The following is a 20,696-nucleotide window of genomic DNA, read 5'->3' as shown; positions in this document are numbered from 1 at the left end:
TTTCCTCAGACCTGCTGGAATATTCCCACAAGACTCCTTGGGCATCTTACAGCAAACATTCAGGGTTTGCTGTAAAATACCCGAGAGAACCAATGTTCCTGAAGAACTGGATCGGGGCCCAGCCACTGGCTGTTGGCAGCCTGGCCTGGGCTGGGTGGTCATCTAATCTGCTCCTAACCTAGGACATCCTTGTAAAAGACAGGGAGGAAGAATGGATGCTAGCTGGTGCCATGCAGGCCTGCTGGGGTCAAGTGTGCAGCATCTGTCACTTTTTAACATGGTGAAAAATACCTGAGCAAAACCACTTGTGGGTGGGATTTATTCCACTTCCTGGAGCCAGAGCCTGTAGTTCATTGTTTCTGGTGTATGGAAGGGCAAAGCATTATGGGTGCAGGAGCATGTGAGAGAGCAGAGTGTTTACCTCTGACAGGCAGCTCAAGAAAGGGGACTAGAGTCAAGGGTACCCTTCAGGGCTGGCCAAGTGGCTCAGCACCTCAGTGTATCTGTCTGCAAGCCTGGTGTTTGTGCTTGATCCCAGGAACCCTTGCGGTAGAAGGAGAAAGGGGACTGTCCTCTGCCATCTACACATGTGCCAGGGTATGATTGTCCCCACACGTTTGAGCACTCTCACAGATAAATAAGGAAATAGAATTTACTTATTTATGTTATTCTTAAGGGAGCTGGTTCTCTTTTTTCACCATGTCGAGGCAGCAAATGCCTTCACCAGCTGAGCCATCTCACTGGCTCCATGGTCTTTAATAGCAGTGATCATAAATATTAATTAAAATCTGGGCAACACTGGGTATGGTGGCACATGCCTTTAATCCTAGCATTCAGGAGGCTGAGACAGGTAGATTTCTGTGAGAGCCCAGTCTGGTCTATACTATGTCTACATACATATAGGCAAAGCTTCTTAATAAAACCCTGTTGCAAAAACAAATTATAATTTATGAAAATGTAGTGTGTGCAGTGAGGTCATAGTGTGCGCGGTGAGGTCATACAGCACATGCTAGGTCTGAGGCTCTCCTGCTCTGGTTTGGGCTCTGATTGTTTGCTTCTTTTGAGATAGAATCTCATGAAGCCCTAGCTATTCCGAATTCCCTAGCTAAACCAAGCTAGCTCACAGAGACCCACCTGCCTCTGCCTCCTCAGTGCTGGGATTAAAGGTGTGCGCCACCACAACCAGTCTTTTGCTATCAATTCTTTTTTCAAGATTTTTTTCATGTGTGTGTTTGTGTGTAGGAAGGACACAGTGTGCAGGTCAGATGACAGTGCCTCGAGGCTGTGGATCCAAGTTGGGTCACCAGGCTTGCACAGCAAGGGTTAACCCACAAGACATCACCTAGTGTTCCCCGCCGCCCTGCCTTCTTTTTAACACAGGGTCTTATGTAGTTCAGGCTAGCCTTTAACTGTAGACGCTGGCCTTGAACTCCTGATCCTCCCAGGAGGTACACCATTGTGCCTGGCTGAAACATTTCATTTGTTCAAAGATTTTTATTTTTGCTTTTTATTTTTATATATGAGTTGGGCACACACACACACACACACACACACACACACACACACACACACACACGCATGCGAAGTACCCAAAGAAGCCAGAAGAGGGCACCAGATTCCCTGAAGCTGGAGTTTCAGGAGGTTATTAACCCCCTGATGTGGGTATTGGGAACTGAACTCTGCCTGTGACTTATGGGAGAGATCTCACATGTGCCAACCTTGTATAATAGACAGGAAACTGGGGTTTAGATTAGATGGGCTGGTTAAGCCAAAGGGAGGGATTGACTAAGTAAGGAGTGGGGGCCACACATCTGTACTACTAGAACTCAGGAGGTAGAGGCGGGCAAATCAAGAGTTCAAGGTCATCCTTGGCTACATAGGGAGCTTAAGACCAACCTGGCTACATGAGATCCTCACACAACAAAGCAGTCAGTTTGGATGCTCCCAAGGCTTTATGACTTCTTGTCACTCCTTTGTGTCTTCACCACCGCAGACACCATCCAACACATCAAGGACAGCAGGCACATTGTCGTATACCACAGAGGCCGGTACTTCAAGGTCTGGCTCTACCATGATGGGAGGCTGCTGAGGCCCCGGGAGCTGGAGCAGCAGATGCAGCAGATCCTGGATGACCCCTCAGAGCCGCAGCCTGGGGAGGCCAAGCTGGCTGCCCTCACTGCTGCAGATAGGTGTGTGTGTGTGTGTGTGTATGTATGTGTGCGCGCGCGCGCGCGCGCGCGAGTGGCCTTGCACACCCTCCCTAGTGCTCTCCAGAGCGCTTCCTCACAGGGTAGCACCAGAGCAAACAGACCGTTGTTCAGTGTTGCTTTATGGTGTCAGACTGCTCCTGGCTGTTGGAGCACAAGGGCAGCTGAGTTCAGGATAACGTGTATGTGAGACAACACGTGAGGGCACGTGTGAAGGTGTTGTCTTTTTCATGTGGCTTATGAACATACTTGTTAATGGCTCAGACTTCTATGTGTTTGAGGGCCTCAAACCAATACCTTAATCTTGGGGTCCTCGCTTCCTCCACCTCCTATGAGCTTGGATTAAAGTCCTATACCACCACATCCAGCTAACTTCCTTTGTTTTTTTTTTTTTTTTTTTTGGAGGTAAGTACTCCTCCACCGCTGAGCTCGCTCCCAGCCAGGGAGACTCGTTTTGTATGTGTGTGTGTAGTGTATGTGCATGTATGTCTTCATCTGTTCCTCTCTATCATATATTATGAAAACAAGGTCACCCCAGAACCTGGAGCTCACTGATTGGCTAGTCTGGCAGACCAAGGAGCTCTATGGATCCTCTTGGCTTTGCCTCCTCAGTACTAGGATAATATGTCAATGGCCACAGAGCCTCATGCTTACCCACCGAGCTGGCTCCCCCCACATCCTGCAACACACACCAAGCAAGTGTATCTTTAAGGCCAGCTTCATTGTGGGGTTAGACTGTGGGAAAGGGGAACTGTCCTGTGCCCTACTTTGAGCAGAGTAAGAAGCCGGTGGAATGAGAAGATGGGGAGGGATTTTGCTTTCTGATGCCAAAGTTATACCAGCGGTTCACAAAAGACCATCTTTCACAGAGCCCCTGAGCTGCTCTGAAGCTGCTGCGAGAGCCAAGGCCAAGAGGCAAATGCTTTAATAAAGAGTTGCTCCAGGCACTCAGGAGATAACAAGGCTGCGTGTTGTTTGGAGCCTGGGACTAAGGAGGAAAACCAGAAAGAAAGGCCGTAGTCCATCTTCAGCTCCTGCCTTGAGAGCTGGGGTGCACTGGGGACCTGCAGCATTTGTGGGTGTGAGAGGGGCGGGTAAGGGAGGGTAGGCAGTACAGAGAGGGCCTGGAAGCTGAGAACTGTGAGGGACCCAGGAGCAATGGGGAAAAACCAGTGTCAGCAGTGCGGTGGGCACAGGGAGGTCATGGTGGGAGTATCATGTGATCAGTCCCGGTCAGGGTTCAGGGGCCAGATGGTGTCACTCCTTCCCTGCCCCTGTTGTGGCTTGATCTCTGTGCCTCACATTTCCTCAGCCAACAGTGGTGTGTGGTGCTGAAGACATGAGTAGACTCTTGTCAGAGGGAGGTTCAGGTCAGAGCCTGGCTCCAAGGCCAGGTCTTTCAGCATTTGTTGTAGCTTCTGCTGGGGAATGTCTGGGGCAGGGAAGAATGCTTCTCCCTGGCTGCTGCAGAGATAGACTGGATTTCATTCTGAGCAGTGTGTGTGTGTGTGTGTGTGTGTGTGTGTGTGTGCACATGCATGTACATATGTGTGTTTGTGTCTGTGTGAATGTGTTGTTCCCAGGTACTTGTTGTCCACATTGATTTTGGAAATAGCCTGGGACATTCCCATTTAGGTGACCTGGCTGACTAACAAGCCTTGAGGATCCTGATTTTGTCTCCCAGGCTGAGATTAGGAGCACACACCCCCACACCTGCTTCCTTCCCATAGGCTGTGGGGGTGAAGTTCAGGTTTTCATGCTGAAAGGAAGCACTGTTGCCTACTGAGCCATCTGCCCACCCCAGGGCAACTGATTTTGGCTGTGTTTACTCCTTGCCACAGAGTGCCCTGGGCGAAGTGTCGGCAGACCTATTTTGCACGAGGGAAAAATAAGCAGTCCCTGGATGCGGTAGAAAAGGCAGCATTCTTTGTGACACTGGACGAATCGGAACAGGGATACAGAAAAGAGGATCCCGAGGCATCTATTGACAACTACGCCAAATCTCTGCTGCATGGGAGATGTTTTGACAGGTAACTCCCTTTTTTATTCTCCAAGGTTGATTTGGGGGGGGGTGGTGTTTCTGGGTGTGCTTGAGAGCAGCCTCCCCAAATCTGACCCCAGAAAAAATGAGCATCCAAATGTAACGTTCTGCTTTCTTCCCTCCACACAAACTCGACAGGCATAGCCTAAGCCAGGTGGTTTCAAGATCCCTTTGCTCACCCCACCATCCTTCTTAGCTATGGGCTACCTGGCTCCCAGCAGAAGGTGGCACATAGGGCAGGGTGGGGTCGGTCCTAGGGACCATCATTGGCCTTGGCTGTGCAGTTGCTGTGGCCCTGCCCTCCTGGATCCCCTTTCTGTAGATGTAAAGTGAGGAAGTGCCTCCCAGGCCTGGCTGGAGAGGGCATGGACCCTGTCTCTGTTTACAGTAGTCTGCAGTCCTCTGGCCCCAGGGCTCACACACATGCTGTATTGTATCTCTGATATAAGAAGATATGAATGACTCTGTGCTCTGTGTTCCCCCTTTAGTCACCTTTCTTGGGTGTAGAAGCCTGGAGAACTGTCAGGGGTGGGGAGAAGCCGTTGGTCCTTGCAGGAAAAAACATACATGTAGCTTTTGGATTTCTGTGTCGATGTAACCCTGAAAGCCCATGATCATGTTGTCTCCCTGTAGGTGGTTTGACAAGTCCATCACCTTTGTTGTCTTCAAAAACAGCAAGATAGGCATAAACGCAGAGCACTCCTGGGCGGACGCACCCATTGTGGGCCATCTGTGGGAGGTGAGCCACACCGTTGTTACCTGTCTGAATGTGGAAGGTGCTTTGGGAAACCCAGCCCGGCCCACTTGAACTCCACAGGATTTGTCTAATCCTCTGTATCAGTTACGTTTCTCTCTCTGTGACCTAGGAGAAGGGAGGAGAGATTTCTTTCAGCTTAAGTGTTGAGTGGGCATGGCCCACTGTGGCAGTGGAGGGTAGGGGCTGCTTGCTTACTATTCAGTGCACCAAGGAGCAGAGACCAGACAGGAGGCAGGGCCCTGGCTGTAAACCTCAGTCAGTGCCTGCTCCCAATAACTCACTCCTCTGAGTCCCAAGATAGAGCCACCAGGACTGGAGAGATGGCTCAGAGGTTAAGAGCACTGACTGCTCTTCCAGAGGTCCTGAGTTCAAATTCCAGCACCTACACGATTGGCGGTTCACACCATCTGTAAGCCCTCTCCTGGTGTATCTGAAAACATCCTGGGCAGTGGTGGCACACACCTTAATCCTAGCACTCAGGAGTCAGAGGCAGGGGGGATATCTGTGAATCCAAGGCCAGCCTGGTTTATGGAGTGAGTTCTAGGATAGTCAGGACAACACAGAGAAAACCTGTCTCAAAAACCAAAACTAAAAGGACAAAAAAGAGGCAGTAAGAGGCTGCTTCCACTTAAACCACAGTGCCAAGGTTTTCACTGGGAAGTTCAAGACATTTTAGTCTTGGTTTCCTGTAACTTATGTGCTGTGAGTACTGGCATATATGGTGTCTGTTTATGCAACTCAAGTCACACAGTGGCTCATAGCTCACACAGCTTCATTAGTTGTAAAATGATTCGCTTACTGCCAGATTTCCTGGAGTTTCACTTGCCCTGGTTTGAGGATAAATAGAGAAGAAAAATACTAAAATCTGAATGTGATTTTTTGTGTATGAGGTGCCTGGGGTGGAACCCAGGGCCTCACACATGCCAGACAGGTGCCCCACACCAAGGCTATATAGCCTCAGCCGTTGTTTTGGGGACAAGGTCTCACTGAATTAGACATGCTAGACTTGAACTCACTCTGTTGTCCAGACTGGCTTCAGACCTGGAATCCTCCTGCCTCAATGAGTATCAGAGATTACAGGTATGTACCACTAGGCCTGGCTTAAAATTTTGACTTATAAAATGGTAGTGTCCTGAGCCAGAGAGATGCTAATGGGGTAAATAAAGCACTTGCTGTGAAAGACCCATGATCTGAGTTCAGCCCCTGACCCCCATGTAAAGGAAGAGGGGCAGCACCCCATATGTGCCTCTCATAACAGTTAAATCAAAACATTTAAGGTGATGTATCTCACTGAAAACATTTCAGTTACTAAAATGAGCAGGTTACTTAAAGACCACCAAATCTCTGTCCCCCTTTCTCCTAACCCAGCTTTCACAATCACAGAGTTGGGTGCAGTGACACATGACTGTCACCCTAGTACCTAGGGAGCTGAGGCAGGAGGATCAGGAACTTAAGGCCAGCTTGGACTACAAAACAAAGCCCTTTCAAAACAGAGAGGCAACGAGAAAGAAGGGAGAGTATGGTTGGCACCAGATCGCAAACCTGTTGACTTTGTGGACTTCTCAGTCAAATAGCTGCATTTCAGAATCTGAAATGTATTAAATATTGGCATAACTCTCAACAAAGTTTCAATTTTTGGAAGATTTTGGATTTCAGGCTAGTGTGCTCTCTCCTTCTCTTCGTCTCTCCAGGGTCTCACTATTTAGCTCAAGCCAAACTCCACTTCATGGCGATGCTCTCGCCTCGGCTGGTTTAGGGTCATGCTCTGCTAAGACTTTGTCTCTTGGTTTCTCCTTGCAGTGCTGAGCCAGTGATTTCTTTTCCTGTGGTGCAAAGTCAACTGCAGAGTGCAGACTGTGTCTTCTTCCTAGTGCGAGAGCTCTGCCCTCTTTCTGGAGGGGAGATGTTTTCTTTAGGTCTCAGCTGACTCCACTCCCTCCCCCATTTCTCCAAAGCATACCCCCTCCCATGAGGTCAGCGCTTGACTCACCTTCTCTCATCCCTCTGGCGCTCTGACCTCTGCATGGGGTTTTGGCAAAGTCCCAGCTGCTGCTGCTTCAGCCGGGGAAGGTTTCCTACATGAGAAAGCCTGGAAAGGAAGAGCCAGGCAGTCTGGGTATAAGACACCAGTGTACTCCACTGAGACACCCATTCCAAATGGTGAAGTGCTAGGGCTTATGTCCCCTCCAGGCCCTGAACTGATGGCAGCAGCAGTGTAGACTTTCAGCCCAGTTGCACAAATACCTCACCTCCATTAGCCCCAGACCCTGCCACTCACCCACAGATCTCAGGGAAGCTCTGCAGAGCCCAACAGTATATCCCACACGCACAGGTGGGATGGGTGTCTCAGTGGAGTACACTGGTGTCTTATACACAGACTGCCTGGCTCTTCCTTTCCAGGCTTTCTCATGTAGGAAACCTTCCCCAGCTGAAGCAGCAGCAGCTGGGGCAACTTGCAGCATACAACAGCACAGTTCTCAAGAGGATGCAAGTGGCACATGCCTATAATTCCAGCACTCAAGAGGCCGAGACATGAGGATTATTGAAAGTCTTGAGGGCAAGTAGGGTCACATAACAAAAAATAAAACAAAACAAAAGGTTTATAAGAGAGATAAAGAAGAAAGAGAAATCAACAAGGTATCCACAAAGTCTGGCTGACATTGAGGTTCTTTGTGTTTATACACATGCACATGCATGAAGTACATGCAGCAACCAAAATGGGGCAGCAGCTCTCCTGGAGCTGGAGTTCTATATGGTTGTGAGCTTGGGACCCAAACCCTCCAAACTTCTGTCTGCTAGAGCAGCAGGCACTTTTAACAGCTGAGTTGGCTCTCCAGCCCTCAGGCTAGTATTTTAAAGTAACTGATCAAGATAAGGCTAAGGGGACATAGGCTTAGGCCAAGGCCACAAGTGGAATCAGCATTTAGTTTCCTGTCCACCTCGTGGAGTGATGAGGGCTGTTTAGTGGAGCCCAGCTGTCCAGGAGAGTGCTAAGGACCTGGCTCTCATCTTGAAGGCACAGTGCCACAGTGTGAAACCTGGTAGAGGCAGACACAGCTTAGGCAGCATCCTGGGTGCTGATGGTGCAGCACCCTGAGTTGTGTGGGTGCAGCTCAGGGAAATGCCTATGCTTCTCTCTTATTACAAAGGACACAGAACGGAGCAGAGGTTCAGAGCCACAGTTTTACCCTCCCTAGGCCTGGTTTCTAGAAACCACCCATCAGTTAGTTCTCTGGGAGCTTCCTACTCACTGCCCTCTGGTGTGGTGTGGTGGTCCTGGAGGTGGTGCTGATGGTGTGTGATTAACTGAATTAATCACCCACTACCCAGCTGGTGGGCACTGGGGAAGGTGCTTGGTGTGTGGACTCCCTGCCCTTACTCTGAGGATTGGTCCCAGGAGTGTTCTGTGCTGAGTGTGGCAGGAGACACTGCTCACTCAAGGTTTCTATTCAGTCTCTGCTTCTTTTTCTCAGTATGTCATGGCCACCGACGTCTTCCAGCTGGGCTACTTGGAGGATGGACATTGTAAAGGGGACACGAACCCCAGCATCCCCAAACCCACAAGGCTACAGTGGGACATTCCAGGAGAGGTAAGTCTGGTGATCCAGAGAACATCACTCGCCTGGGTGCAAACTTGTTCCCGAGCTCTGTTGATAGGCAAGCTCTCTATCAAACAGACAGCTGTTTGCCCAGAGTTAGGAAAGGGGTCTGGCTGCCGAGAGAAATGGGGCTTCAGTCCGCAGCGCTTCGTTAAGATTTCAGCTGAAAAGTAGTTGTGCCTCTGTAAATTCCCTGCAAATAAGGATTAAAAACTTAAATTATAGTCAGGCAATGGTGGTACAGTCCTATAATCCCAGTATCCGGGAGGCAGAGGCAGGCAAACTGTGAGTTTGAGGCTAGCCTGGTCTACAGAACTAGTTCCACAACAATGAGGACTACACAGAAAAATCTTGTTTGAGAGATTTTGAGGCTGTGTTAAGATGGCCCATTTCTGTCATCCCAACCCCCATGGCTGAGGCAGGAGAACTCCTATGACCTTGTCTAAAAAAACAACTACAGAAGATTCTGAGATGCAGTCCACTCGAGTAGGAGCCCTTGGGAGAAGGGAAGTTAGGGTTGGAACCATCACTCCAGCCTTTCGATCCAAGTGGGAGTTTCTGGGGCCTGAGAAGTACTTTGTCATGTGGTAAAGTTCAGCACTCTGAGGTCCCAGGGCAGTGTGGAATCCATAGAGAAACAATACCTCCATGGAAAGCCTGACCTTGGGGCCAGGGCTGACTGGGCCACCACTGGCTCTCTTCAAAACACCTGTGATAGAGCCCTTCTGAGTTCATGGCAGAATTTTGAGAAAGTTGCAGGTATTTCCTGAGTATCACACAGCCTGCCTGCTTAGCATCCCATGCTAGCTGTCTGTCTGTCAGGCCTCCTGGCACATCCCAGGTTTACACAGCATCACCTGGATGGGATTGGTTGTGTAGTGTCACGTAACTACTGCCACAGTCAGACAGCAGTGTCATTTCTGTAAACACCTGCTCATCCAGGTCCTTCCTGATCCCTGGCAACCACTGGTCCCTGTTTGTCTTTTAAAAAATATTACCCTTTTATTTGTGCTTCTGGAATGTAACACATATAAACAATGTGTTTTGATTTTATCCATCCCTTCCTCCTCCCTCTAACTCCCCTAGGACCCTCCCTGATGCATCTCCCTCCCAACTTCATGTTTGTTTGTTTGTTTGTTTTTTCAAGACAGGGTGTCTCTGTGCAGCCCTGCTGTCCTGGAACTTGCTCTGTAGACCAGGCTGACCTCAAACTCAGAGATCCACCTGCCTCAGCATTGATGATGGCTTCCCCATAGCCCCATAGATGGAGTTGTACTTTCTGGTATCCTCCTACCACCTACATAGTTTAACACCTTTCAAGGTGACAAAGCCACTTACGGTTGGGGCTTAGAGAAGCTTGAGGGTGATATGTCTATGACATTTGTCACCTAAGGGTTCTCCCACTGCCCCTGGGGTGAGCGAGGTAGGGGCACTGCGCTGTAGTCTTCCGAGTAGTCTTTGTAGAAAACCCCAGAGACGGAAGGTTTTGTTCCATCCTGCTCCCTTCTGCTGTGCTCCCCCACCAAGCAGAACTACCTCTTTCCTCTGCAGTGCCAGGAGGTCATAGAGACGTCCCTGAGAAGTGCCAGTCTTTTGGCAAATGATGTGGACCTGCATTCCTTCCCGTTTGACACCTTTGGCAAAGGCTTGATCAAGAAGTGCCGGACGAGTCCCGACGCCTTCATCCAGCTGGCGCTGCAGCTTGCCCACTACAAGGTGAGGGGGGATCTGGGCTCCCTGTGGGCTTTGGGGCCTCTACACAGACATCTGGGCTATTTCCCTAGTGGGCAGAGGCAGTATAAAGCCCAGCATGGAGGGCTGCTGACACCAAACACCAGCCCTGCAGGTCCCTGAGGTACCCAGGTTGTGAAACGTCACACTGCAGAGCAAACCACCCTTGGTTTTGTGGTACCCCTCTCAGTAGCTCCTATCACAGACGGAGTTTCAGACATAAGCAGGCAAACCGTGCAATCGGGCTGGAGATGGCTTGGCAGTTAAGACCACTCGCTGCCTCTGCAGAGGACCGCACTTGGTTCTCAGCACACTCACATGGTAACTTACAGCCACCCGTAACTGCCGGTCCAGCAGATCTGACGCCACTCTTCTGGCTTCTGTGAACTCCTACGTCCACGAAGTTACATATATGCACACAGGCAAACACATACATAAAATTTTAAAATGTAAATCCTGTAAAACCACCCTATGATAAGCCCTGACTTCTACGATATTGTCAGGAAATACTTAGGACAAATTGCTTAATGTGTCTGACCTTTGACCTCCCTTTCCTTAAAGCAGAAGCTGTCTGCTCCTCATTGCTCTAGACTGAGTCAGATTTCTGTATCCACCCAGGGCTACGGCATTTCAATCTTTTTCTCTGAGCACTGCTAATGGCCGCAGAAGCAGTGTGTGTCTGTGCTGGGATGTGGAAGGGACTTTGGTTCTTGGGAGGGGATAGCCCACCCGAGACAGAGGCATTCACTTGCTGACAATGCAGACGTCATTGTGGCACCAGATCTAGATGTACTGCACAATGGGAGGGTGGACACCAGCTCCCCTGGGCTGTTAGTGTCCCTCCCACTGTCCTCTGTGACATCCCAGGGGCTCATTTTCAGGAGCCACCAGCTGTATCCACCACCCTTGCCTCCCCAGGAGCTCTCCCTGCCCACTCTAACCCCACCCTGTTATTCTTCTTGTCCTCTCTGGCACAGCTCCCAAGGCCTCTGTAATCACCCCTAACCTCAGCTTTCTCTCCTCTCTCTAGTCATGCCCTCCTGACCCTAGCCACACCCTCCTCCAGCCTGGAGCCCCTTATCTCTCCTTGAAGCTCATCACCAGCTTTTATTCTGCTTCCAGAAAGGCAGCCCTACCTGAAGACCCCTTTGCCTGAAGCTAAGGAGCGCTGGCTGCAGTAGCCTTCCACCTGTGGTACCTCCCATCCTACCTTCCACAGGTGGCCCTTCTGTTCCATCCAGACAATAGGCTTTTCCCATAGGGAGTCCTGTCAGCATCTGCCATCTCCCCCAGCTACTGTCTTGTCCATGGCCATACTGACTGAACTCCTCCTTCCCCAGTCCTGCCCTCTTGCCCCTGTCCTTCCCGTGTCTCTCAAACCTTCTCATGGCTATGACCTTGCTGTATGCCTTGTCCTTCCTCCTAAGCAAATTCACCTCTGCTGGAGGGCTTTCTGGAAGACATTATGGTCTTAGTTGTGTCTTGGACCAGAAACCATGCAAAGAAACTCCAGAGTGCTGGACAGACAGCTCAGCAGCAGAGCACTGTCTGCACTAGCAGAGGATTTGGGTTCAGTTTCCAGCCCTCGTGTGGCAGCTCACAAGCATCGGTAACTCCAGACCTCAGGGATCCAGTGCCCTCTTCTAGCCTCTGGACACCAGGCTTGTCCTTGTTGGGCAGATGTACGTGCAGGCAAAGCACACACACAGTGGGGGAGGAAGACTGCCCCTCTGCTCAGATCCATTCCAGCCCACCCGTTAGCCCTAAGCTAGTTTTCCTTTCTTCCCAGGACATGGGTAAGTTCTGCCTCACATACGAGGCCTCCATGACTCGGCTCTTCCGAGAGGGGAGGACAGAAACTGTACGCTCCTGCACTACGGAGTCCTGCAACTTTGTGCTGGCCATGATGGACCCCTCGACAACGGTAAGAGCATGGTGACAGAACACAGCATGGTGCATGCTTTCCTGGGAGACCCTAGAACACTGGTTCTCAACCCGTGGGCCATGACCCCATTGGGGGTTACATATCAGATAGCCTGCACATCAGATATTTACATTGTGATTCATAAAGTAACAAACTTAAGGTTATGAAGTAGCAATGAAATAATTTTATTCATTATGAGGGACTGTGTGTTAAAGGGAGACAGCACAAGGAAGGTTGAGAGCCACTGCTCTAGAAGCTGACCATGAAGCTCTCTAACCCCTCCCTCTTCCTCCCTTTACCCATCCTCATTCTCCTCCTGCTCTTCTACCCCCACCCTGCCTCTGCATCCCCTCCCCCAACTCCTTATGCCTGACCCTTTGCAAAGGAACAGAAAGCATTTAAGAGGTTCTGTGGGAACCATACAAAGGGAGTATTGTTGCTCACTGAGCTTTGGTAATGAGATTATATGTATTGAGAACCTTCACGTGTGACTGGACACCCATCACTGGGGTCCAAGGACTGTGGCCCCGGGGTCTGCGGAGCCTCTTGCACCAGTCTACCAGACTATTACAGAGCACTGCAGAGATTCCACAGAGTACTCTGCCTCTTAGGAGCCCTGCAGTGGCCTTGTGAAAGTGAACTCAGATGGATCTAATGCATTGCTGGTCCCAGCTGGCACATGGTCACATTCAGCTGTGCCCAGGTCCCCAAGCCCCAAGACAGGTGCTTACCGCCAGCAGTCAACAGGTTGCTTTTTTTTTTTTTTTCTTTTTTTTTACTCTAGAAAAGAAAAATGACAAGCAGCTGCATCTGTCACTAGAACTTTCAGGAGGCTCCTAGGAGGCTGGGTCTGTCATAGGAGGGCCAACGCCTTGACATACCTCTATGTCAAGGGCACGTTACTCAGATGGTGTTGTAATGTCCAGAAGATCCCAAAGCAGCCTGTGTGTGTATGCATGTGTGACATATGAATGTATGTGTGTATACATATGTGTGGTGTGTATATGTGAGTTTGATGGAGGCCAGAAGTGTTCACTTCCTCCACGATTATCCACCTTGTATTCTGAGACAGGATCTCTCACTGAATCTAGATCTTGCTACTGAGGTTAGACTGGCTGCTCAGCAAGCCCTGAGGACCCTGATGCTTTTGTGCAGTGAGCACGTCTGTAGTCCCCTGAAGCCTCCCACTTGGGTTATAGTGAAGCCCTCACAGTACCATTTTAGTAGAGTAGCCAAGGAAGGTTAGTGTTCATCCCTGACAAAATAAACTTAGGGTCAAAGCTAGGATAGAGCTCTAGGTTTGACAAGCATTCTAACAGCTTGAGTGGTCCACATTTGGCTATCTTACTGTGTACACAGCAGACACCCCAACACTGGGTACCTCTCCATTAACCTACCTGCTGCCCCCAGCAGCCCTTCTGAGGCAAGAATCTGGAAAGGGATAATGGGCTGGTGGGGCTCTGTCAAAATATCTTGGTCACAGCACCCTGGCACATCCCACAGCCTTTTGCAGACCACTGAAGAGAAAGTGGCCCAGCGCACAACCTGAACCGTGCAAAGCATGTCCTTCTCCTGTTGACCCTTAGGCAGAGCAGAGGTTCAAGCTGTTCAAGATGGCTTGTGAGAAGCACCAGCACCTGTACCGCCTCGCCATGACGGGGGCCGGCATCGACCGCCATCTCTTCTGCCTCTATGTGGTGTCCAAGTATCTTGCAGTCGACTCCCCTTTCCTGAAGGAGGTAAGTACTAGGACTGTTTGTACTCAGCCTGGCTTTTCTGTGTTGAGACGGGATCTCACTCTGCAGCCTAAACTAGCCTTAAACAGCAATCCTCCTGTTCTAGCCTCCTGCATGCTGGGACTACAGGCATGCGTCCTGATGCTGGCTTTTAACAATGGCTGCATAGGAGCTTGAAAAACCCTTGAGAATCTAGAGGTGGATTTGTAGAGGCTATCCTAGACCCCACACACTGTTCTCTAAACTTCCCTGTGAGAGGCAGCGTGGTCAAGGGGAGGAGCTCACATACTTAAATCTCAGTGCAGCTCTCAGGGTCTTGGAGAAATAGTCTTTGACTCCTGTTAGTTCTCAAGCAAAGAGGAGGGTGTTCTATATTGCTTTCTACTGCTGTATAAAACACTCTGACCACTTGCCCCTGAAGGATGAAAGGGTTCCAGCTCACAGTTCATCACTGTGGAAGTCAGGGCAGGAACTTAAGCAGGAACAGATTCAGAAACCATGGAGGAAGGCTTCTTGCTGGCTTGTGCACAGACACACATTTGGTTAACATTCTTTATATTTTTACGTGTGTGTTTTGACTTCACATATAGGTACATGTATCATGTGTGTGCAGTGCCTAGAGGGAAGTCTAGGAACTGGAGTTACAATTTCACCATGTGGGTGCTAGTAATCCAACCTGGGTCCTCTGCAAGAGCAACAAGTGCTCTTAACCACTGAACCATCTCTTTTGCCTTCTCCACCTGGATGGACACCTGTCCAGGGAATGGAACCACCTACACTGAGCTAGACCTTCCTGCATCAAAACAATTTCCCACAGACATGCCTGTCATAAGGGTTTTTGTGGCTGTGATCTGGGGGGCAGGAAGTGTTTATACAGCTCACATGTTCATATCATAGTCTGTCACTGGAGGAAGTCAGGACAGGAACTCAAGCAGAGCTGGATCTGGGAAACAGGATCTGGCGCATAGGCCATGGAGGGGTGCTGCTTTCTGGCCTTCTTCCCCTGGATTGTTCAACCTTTCTCAGGACCACCAGCCCAGGGATGATCCCATCAAAATGGGCTTGGCCTTCCCACATTGGCCAATAATTGAGAAAATGCTTGATATTTGGATTTCACGGGGGCATTTCCTCAACTGAAGCTCCTTCCTCTGTGATGACTCTAACTTGTGTCAAGTTGACACAAAACCAGCCAGTACAATGTCCACAAACCAGTGTGATGCCTGATCAGTTTCTCAGTTGAGAGTGACTTGTGGTTTTTCCCCAGCTGATTGTCAGCTGTGTCAGGTTGACAGTGCTCACTAGGAGAAGCAGGTGGGAAAGTGTCATTTGGACATTTTTTTTTTTTTTTTTTGCTTTGTCACAGGTATTATCTGAACCATGGAGGTTGTCCACAAGCCAGACTCCTCAGCAGCAGGTGGAGCTGTTTGACTTTGAGAAACACCCTGACTATGTGTCCTGTGGAGGGGGCTTTGGGCCGGTAAGTACAGCCAGGCCACCCACTAACTTCAAGCCCATCCAGTTGCCCTCAGGCTGGCCTCAAACCCACTCGATGTAAATCCAGGCTGTCCTGCTTCAGCCTCTTCAGTGCCCAGACTTACATTGAGAACAGGAAGTCCCCATCCATGTGACCTCATTTCCTAGTGATAAAATTGCCTTTTTCTCTGCAGGTTGCTGATGACGGCTATGGTGTTTCCTACATTATTGTGGGAGAGAATTTCATCCACTTCCATATTTCTTCCAAGTTCTCTAGCCCTGAGACAGTGAGTATATTAGGCACTATTTTTTTCTAGACATGGGGTAATTTTCTTTTGGAGGAAGCCTATCTTTAACTGAAACATTCAACTCATGTGTTAGCTTTATTTAGCTTAGCTTCACATAGATGAGTTTCACTCATTTGAAAGACATGTTTCTTTCATTACCTACCTTTGATGGTAGCAGTGGTCTTAAACCTTGATGCGTCTGTGTGTGTCACTTTCTCTATTCTAAATAACTCTGTGAGCAAGTTCTAGCCCTACTTTGGAGCTGTCTGAGGGATCCTCCTGGCAACCTCTTTAACGGTGGCCTCTGTAGTATCAACCCAGCCAATGCTACAAAATGTCCAGGCTGCCAACCCCCACTCACAGACCCTGAGTCCTTGAGAAGGTGGTTCAGGAAGCCAGGCTTGGGTGTACAGCAGAGAACCCCAGCATTGCTTAAGAAGCTGAGGCAGGAACTGAGAGTTCAGGATACCCTGGGGTATAGAGCAGAGTTGACAGGGAGGCCTCAGATCTGACCCATCCATGCACATAGCAAGTCACTGTGGCTGTCGCCTCTGAATGCTCAGAGTGCTTTCCTCACCCCTTCAATAATCCCATCAGAGCTTAGAGAGCGGGAAGACAGGGGGCTGACCTAACCCAGGGACAGATGACAGTGAACATGTTCCAAATGTGACACTTTCTGTATGCCAGTGCTTTTTCCTTCTCTGTCTGTCTGTCTCTGTCTCTCACTGTGTGTATGTGCATATGTACAGGTGTGTGGGTTTGTGTGTGTGTGTGTGTGTGTGTGTGTGCGCGCGCGCGCGCTGGGTGTCCCTTTCCATCAATCTCTCTCTTCCCTGGAGACAAGGTCTCGGTCTCTCTGAGCCTGGAGTTCACTGTTTGGACCTCTGCTATTTGATTAGCAGGTTTCCAGACGCCTCGCTGTCCTCATTCCCAGCACTGGGTTCCAGGTGGGGAAGGCCGTACTTGCATGAGCATCCACTGAGCCATCTCCATCTCCCCAGCTCCTTTCATTTGGCTCTTGAAAACAGTCTTGCTATATAGCCCAGGCTGGGTTTGAACTTGCTACACTTGATGCTCCTGCCTCCGCTTCTCAGGTGCTGGGATTTGCCTGGATGCTAATGTGATGTTCGGCTTCTTTCCTCCAGGACTCACACCGCTTTGGGAAACACTTGAGACAAGCCATGATGGACATTATCACCTTGTTTGGTCTCCCGATCAATTCCAAAAAGTAACCCTCTGAGCCCCACGGAAGGAAAATGGACTCTTTTGATACAAACCAAATGAATAGATGTCGCTCCTGATCATAGGACAGGCAGAAAATTGCTCTTATAAAACTCAGTTTTCCTTCCAGAAGGTTTACTGTCGGTCTCCCTAGAAAAGTAGGCTCCACCGTGAGAATTGTGACCCTGCTACATCCAGAGATGCCTTGGCTCCAGGAACATTGGACACAGTCCCCTGAAGTCTTTTGAATCGGCTCCTACTGGATAAAGGGATTTAAATGCTGGTGAATTCCTTGATTTGGGGGGTTGTGTCTTCACACGTGTTGGAGGTGACAGACTTCCTCAGTGGTGACCCTATGAATACTTGGGACTTGAGATGTCTGACTCCACCCAGGCAGTGTGAGCATCACCTTGTGGAAAGAGAAAGTGTCTTCAGAGCCACCGGAGGTAACAACCGTAGCTAACACACCTGTAACACACTAATGGACTGTTTAGGCCTGGAGATTAAGGTTCTGCTATGAGTGACAGCCACTGTCCCTTTGGGAGTCCACATTTCCAAGAAGCAGAGTGCCACCTCCCCAGTGCTACCTTCCTCACACATCTTCAAAGCCCAGTGCCTTAAAGATGGGAGCCCATTGGCAAGTGGGCATAGAGACGACTTAGCATCTGTGAAGCCTTTGGTTGGATATGTGAGGATGCTGCTTCCCCTCACCAGTTCCTGAATAGAGATGTCCCTAAGTGAGCACTTACTTCCCCCACCCCCTAGAAGATGAAGTCCCTGATGAAGGCAGAGATGCTGGAGTCTCATTGCCTGCCAGTTCCATTAAGGAACAAAATAGCAGATGTGTCCACAGAAGGACATGAGGGGCTTGGTAGTCAAAGGCTGCATAGCTGGACACCAGCTGGAGAGTGTGGCTTGCAGTATTTGGCAGCTGTTGGCAAGGGGAGTGAGACCCTGGTCACTGAGTCAGGCATACTGACACAGGCAGCCAAAGCCTCACAGCAGCCAAGAGATACAAATACTGCCATGTTTTCTGGCAGATACATCAATGGGTTTATCTTCTAATCCCACCTAGTCAGATTCCAACCAGAGTCAAATTCCATAGGATAGGTCATTTTGGTGGCAGACTCAGGGGTCTCAAGTAATGGGTGTTTTGTACCCAAATGCCATCCCTCAATGGGAGGGAGTGCCTTTCTTGAAAGCATCCAACTGGCTGTAAAGCAACTCTGTACCAAGTCTGTTTGGTATTTAATGTAAACAGCATAAGGGAGGCCTCCCCTACCTGTCATCATCCTGTTCTGACAAGCTTAGCTCTTCGTGGTTTATTTTCCAGTGCCCCTTTGGCCTTGCTTGATTCCTGCCGCTGTGCCAGCAGTGGCACGGAGTGAGGGTGGGATGGCCAGAAGTGTAGAGAGGCGCTGGCTGAACGGCTCCTGTGTGTCTTACGGGTGCATATGTATGCATTTTGTAATGTAAAACAAACAAACCACACACACACCCAAAAGGGCCAAATGTTTTTTTCCTACTAAAATCAAGAAAACAAAAGGCAACTTAAATACATAAGCAGAAACAAACTGTAAGTCAGGGCCCCCTGACTCTTGCTGTTATGACCACTCACCAACCTGTGTAACTCAGAGTAGCCCAGCTAGTGCCCAAGTGTAACATTCCTCTCTCTCAGGTTTCCAGTGTTCTTGCTGCTCCTGAGCAGTTACCAATGCAATTTCATATTCCTTACAAGGCAAAGAGTGGGCTTTCACCGTGTGTGTTCAAAGGAAAAGGTAAGACTATTATGTATTTAATTTAATGTGGAACAAAACATAGTCTTACTGCAGCCAAGGTTCAAATTTGGTATTCTAATCTGTCCATTGCATGTAAATACCTTATGTTGTTTGGATATAAATCTTAGAAATGCATGTATGAGCGAATGTAGCTGACCATTAATAAAACATTAATTCCACTTACTACAGCATCTGTCTCCTTTGTCATACTAATCGGAGGTGATAACACAAGTACTGGCTCTGAGCCTGGAGTGTGGGGACACCACTGTTCATGTGCTTGACTGAGGAACAGCAATGCAGTGAAGCTTGCCCACTGCCACATTTACCCTCCATTCCTCTGTGGATGCCCGGCACCATAGAGGTGCATTAGTGCGTGTCCAGTGGATGATGACATTTCCTTTGTAGGAATGTGTGGTGTATGCACAGCGGTACATGCAGAGGCCAGAGGAGTCCTCCATCAGTCTTTACCCCCTCTCTTTGAGACAAGATCTGTATCTGAACCTGAAGCTTGCATTTTTGGGCTATGCCAGCAACCAGTAAGCCCCAGCAGTCCTGTCTCTGCCCCCACTTCAGTGATGGGTTCCAGGCATGTATGCAAACACACCTAGTATTTTTCAGGGATGCTGCTATCTGAACACTGGTCCTCTTGTGCGTGTCTTAACTGCTGAGCCATCTCTCCAGACCAGCACTGAGTTTCTTCATCAGGCTCTTCTGAGCATCTGCTCTAGGCAATGAGAATAAAGACCTGACTCCCTGTCTCTACTTCTAGGTGTTAGCTCCAGTTCCAAGACTGCCAGTTGAAGGATCTTAAGTATTGAAACCTGAGTAAGGGCTGGGCATGATGGATGGACCTTAAATCCCAGTACTAGGGAGGTGAAGGTAGGAAGATCATAGATATGAGGCCAACCTAGGCTACATGTGAGTTCCAGACTAGCCTGATCTATATAGTGAAACCCTGTCTCATAAAAATAAAGCATGAGATTGGGCATGGATCAGCAGTTAAGAACTCCTAGCGCTCTTGCACAGGACCTGGTGTCAATGCCCAGCACTCGTATGGTAACTTACACACACCTGTGACTCCAGAGCATCTGACACCCTCTTCTGACTTGCAATACAGGCATGAGCAAGGTGCGCAGACATACAGTCAAAACATCCATTCACATAAAATGAAATCTTAACAATTTTTTTAAACAAACAAGAACCCCAGGAGGCAGATGTGGGAAGTGGAAGCTGGCACAAGGAAGCACCCAACTGGGTTATGGGTTAGAGCTGAGACCAACAAGAATAACAAGACAGGGCCAGTTTGGCCGACCTACCAGAGACAGCAGCAGTCATGGTGTGAGCAGCCTGTGACACACCAGTGTCTGTGTCTACCTGGTCTATCCTGACCATGCTTTCCTGGCAATTTTAATGCACTAGGATTCCCAGGCCTGCCTCTAATGTGTGCTTATTCCACTGTGGACCGTGTGTTGGAGATGGCAGGGCAGTCTGCTGCACGAGAGGATGCCAGCCAGCCTCATCTTCCATTCAAACATTTGGTGGGAGGCTTTCATAGTGTGTATCTGAGTGAAGGCTCTCCTCATTTTTAACTGCAGGAAGCTGCCAGAGCATTGTAGAGAATCCTTCCCAAGGGTATAGGAAGGGTGAGGGGTAAAGAAATTCTTGCTGCCAACCTGGAGATATGGGACAGAGTGCTTGCCTAGCATTCAAGAAGCCCTGGGTTTAATTCCCATACTAAATAAACAGATATAGTGGTGTACAATTACAATCCTAGCACTCAGTAGGTGGAGGCAGGAAAATGAGAAGTTCAAGATTGCCCTTGATTACACAGTAAGTTCAAGGAAGCCCGGGCCACATGAGACCTTACTTTTAAAAGATTTAAATAAATAAGTTGGAAGCCAACCTGGACTAAATAGTGACCAGCAGGCCAACTAGAGCCACT

The 20,696-nt window shown here is 49.3% G+C and overlaps 1 protein-coding gene across 4 annotated transcripts in view; it reads left to right on the top strand.

The window, feature by feature from the left end:
* The window catches only part of CPT1A (carnitine palmitoyltransferase 1A), a 64,852-nt gene that overhangs the window by 40,022 nt on the left and 4,134 nt on the right, over positions 1–20,696 (top strand). For 2 of the 4 annotated variants that reach the window (XM_080912534.1, XM_080912533.1), the window contains exons 11-20: positions 1,994–2,189; positions 4,049–4,237; positions 4,882–4,987; positions 8,479–8,595; positions 10,156–10,320; positions 12,125–12,259; positions 13,846–13,998; positions 15,359–15,472; positions 15,663–15,755; positions 16,901–18,909. In XM_080912534.1, the coding sequence (XP_080768660.1) occupies positions 1,994–2,189; positions 4,049–4,237; positions 4,882–4,987; positions 8,479–8,595; positions 10,156–10,320; positions 12,125–12,259; positions 13,846–13,998; positions 15,359–15,472; positions 15,663–15,755; positions 16,901–16,987 (1,355 nt within the window). In that variant the 3' untranslated portion in view covers positions 16,988–18,909. Of the gene's footprint in view, positions 1–1,993; positions 2,190–4,048; positions 4,238–4,881; positions 4,988–8,478; positions 8,596–10,155; positions 10,321–12,124; positions 12,260–13,845; positions 13,999–15,358; positions 15,473–15,662; positions 15,756–16,900; positions 18,910–19,159; positions 19,634–20,696 lie in introns of those variants that run through there. The other 2 variants (XR_013974940.1, XR_013974941.1) reach the window with 2 other exon arrangements.

This window comes from Micromys minutus (assembly GCF_963924665.1).
Source record: "Micromys minutus genome assembly, chromosome: 2".
In the NCBI taxonomy this organism is placed as follows: domain Eukaryota; kingdom Metazoa; phylum Chordata; class Mammalia; order Rodentia; family Muridae; genus Micromys; species Micromys minutus.
This window is presented reverse-complemented; position numbering and strand designations above follow the sequence as displayed.